The 2,776-nt window shown below is 41.6% G+C and overlaps 1 protein-coding gene across 1 annotated transcript; it reads right to left on the bottom strand.

Annotated features, from left to right (window-relative positions):
- Positions 209–2,251, bottom strand: LOC109235841. Its single transcript, XM_019402090.1, has 4 exons — positions 1,555–2,251; positions 962–1,374; positions 476–670; positions 209–385 (listed from the first exon to the last, which is right to left on the bottom strand). Exons 1-4 carry the CDS (start codon positions 2,249–2,251, stop codon positions 209–211), a joined length of 1,482 nt encoding a protein of 493 aa, XP_019257635.1.

Genomic DNA, 2,776 nt, shown 5'->3' with positions numbered 1-2,776 from the left:
AAAAATCAACTTGACAAAAATAACTATAAAGATCAGAATTAACATAAAGCAAGAGAAATGCACATTGTCATTGATAAGCAGTGCTTCTACATAACAGTCCACAAAAAGAAAGAACAAAAACTACCAACCATGAGTAAAAACAAAAGAAAGTCCCAAATCTGGGTCACTGGGGGGTTTTCTAGACTGGTTTAAAACAGGACAAGGAAACCTAAGGCTTTGAGGAGCTAGAGGATTGGGTTTGTAGCAGATTAAGCATAGTTTGGAGCATCCCTTCACACTTTTCTTTTTCCTTTGCAAGTTCAGCTCTTAACCCATTTCTGTCTTCTTCCAGTTCAACAACTCGAGCTTGAAGCCTTGCAATCTCAGCATCCTTTGTCCCTACCTCCTGAACCAAGGCTCTGACCTTGCTATTCACTGGAGTCTGTATTGATGAACCAGGTTCAACAGGGCCTGCACTGAGGAGATAATCACAAACCTGAAGAGTCTTGATGCCAAAGTGCTCTTTGCTGGAAGCCATTTTCCATTTCTTCAAAGGAACGTTCAGCTTGTCCAGCACAGCTGTCAGAATAAACCCATAAGGGATAGCATGAGCGTTTGAACCATTGAGCACCCTGTCTAGCAGCTTAACAATGAAAGCAGGCCAGTTAATCTGCTTTCCTTCCACCAAGCACTGCATGAGGACCAGGTCCATGTAGTTTGCTGTGTGCCTCCTCTCCTGTCTAGGCAGCAGGCATTTGTTCACAAATTCAAAGAGCACTTTATGCTCTAGCCTCATCTCACTCTTTTGAACAGCCCTTGCTTCCGGCACCTCCTCAGCATCTTTAGTGTCACAGAAGTTCATAGTGATTTGAAGTTTAGTAGGCAGACCATCTAGACAAGGCCACGTTTGCCTTGTATAATCATCATATCCCTCACTTGGAATGTTCAGGATTCTGCCCAACTCAGGTGCATCAAATTTCACCTTCACCCCCTTCACTATACTGATTACTAGCCCATTCTTCACAGTCCCATTAGCCATGAACTCAACAAGTTCTTTCCTAGCCAATCTTCCATCCATCTGAAGGACCATGTCCTTCCATCCTTGTGCCTCCAGTGAAGTCAACAATCTTACCATGCCTGGCTCCTCCAGGTCTTTGAGCAATCTACCCTTCAGAATTTTTCTTTTGCCAAAATTGACAAACCTATCTTGTTCCTGTTCTGACTCTTCTTCTCCGTCTTCTTCACTCCACTCTTCATCCTCTTCTTCTTCAACTTGTACTTGTTTTCCCTTTGCAGCTGACCTAGTTCTTTTAGCTAGAGAGGATTCAACAGGTACAGACTTGAAAGGCTTCTTTGCAGAAGACCTGGTTCTCTTTGATTTGACAGTGGGAACTTCTACAGTCGTAACTCTCTCTTGATGGACCAGTTCCATATCTTCCTCTTCTTCTTCTACAGCAGCCTCAGAACTTTCAACCATTTTTGCTTTTCTCTTTTCTTTCTTCTTTTTCTTACTCTCCTCTAGTGCCTTTTGCAATTCTGCTTCACTTTGCCTCACCCTACTTCTTGTGGCTCTACCCCTAGGTGCAGCAGACTTAGCTGATGAAACTTTGCTCTTCTTAGTTGGTTTGGACGCAACAGGGATCCTTTGTGAGGAGGCCTTGCATTTCTTTGGATCATAACTGGCTTCAACCTTCTTTAGCATATCTGCCAAAGTCTCCTCCACAGATGAACCAGGTTCATCTGGTTGTTCACTCAAATTTATCAGTCCCTCAGCAGCTTCACCTGACCCACTTCCCCCTGACTTCATGCCTCCCTCTTCTCCACTACCACATATAGCTAAAACTTTCCCTTTCTTTTTCTTTCTCATTTTACTAGATTCAGCCCCTTCAATATTTTTAACAGACCCTACTAGAACAAACCTATTATCTTCCCTTTCTAATGCATCAGAAAACAATAAGCAAGTATTTATCTCTCCTGGGGTTTCTTGACTTTTGTCAGTGTCAGAAGATCCAGGTTCTTCTCCTTCACTGGCAGAGATAAATTTTTCAGATTCAGAGCTTGAGTCGCTTTCTTTGGTTGTAACTTCCTTCCTTTGACTAGCCTGTAATTTTTCGTTCAAGACTTTCCTCAAAAGACCAGATGCAACTGTTTTTCTAGCTAACATTTTCTGGCGACGAAATCTGGGTTTTGGGGGTTCACTAGGAGGAGTTGAAGATGAGGTGTTGGGGGAGACTGGTGGGGGAGTTCCGGGATTTTCTTGAGGATTAGTCATGGCAGAGAATTTCTGGGAATTTTGGGAATTTTTGGAGAAGAAAGCAGATAATCAGAAATTTGGGAATTAGATTGACGGTTATGAGTGATTTGGTGGGTTTTTAAAGAGAGGCCATGATTAGGGCAGTAATGGCAGCCTTTTCAGAGGTCAATTAGGAGTCCAATCAAGTTAGAGTTCCGGTCTCCTAAGTGATTAATGAAAATCGCAAGATTTTAGGGAAGAGACCCGTTATAGTTAGACTCCTAGTTTAATGAAACTGGTTCAATTGCTCAACAGATAAAATTTTTTGGACGTTTGGTGTATCAAGGACTTCTGCTCATGATTGATAATTTTATCTTTCTAATAGTGCAAAGTATAGAAATATACCTGAACTTTCTCATGAGCATATATTGATGAACCAGGTTCTTCAAGTAGAACTTCTCTTGATTATGCCTTAAATGTCAGAATAGAAAACTTTGTAAGAGATCAGTGAGTCATATAAACATATGTCACATGAGTATACTGGTTAAAGTATGAGACTGAGTA

The sequence above is a fragment of the Nicotiana attenuata genome, chromosome 12 (genome assembly GCF_001879085.1).
Source record: "Nicotiana attenuata strain UT chromosome 12, NIATTr2, whole genome shotgun sequence".
Taxonomy (NCBI): Eukaryota; Viridiplantae; Streptophyta; class Magnoliopsida; order Solanales; family Solanaceae; genus Nicotiana; species Nicotiana attenuata.
Note: the sequence above shows the minus strand (reverse complement) of the source record. Positions and strands in the feature narration are given on the sequence as shown.

Bases quoted from the DNA above. Each gene is read 5' to 3' on its own strand.
- LOC109235841 (XM_019402090.1), bottom strand. From the start codon at position 2,251: ATGACTAATCCTCAAGAAAATCCCGGAACTCCCCCACCAGTCTCCCCC. The intron at 671-961 runs GTGAAATTTGAT...GTCCTCATGCAG, and splicing joins GTATAGTGAAGGGGGTGAAG to TGCTTGGTGGAAGGAAAGCA. The intron at 386-475 runs GTTTGTGATTAT...GCCTTGGTTCAG, and splicing joins TTGGCATCAAGACTCTTCAG to GAGGTAGGGACAAAGGATGC.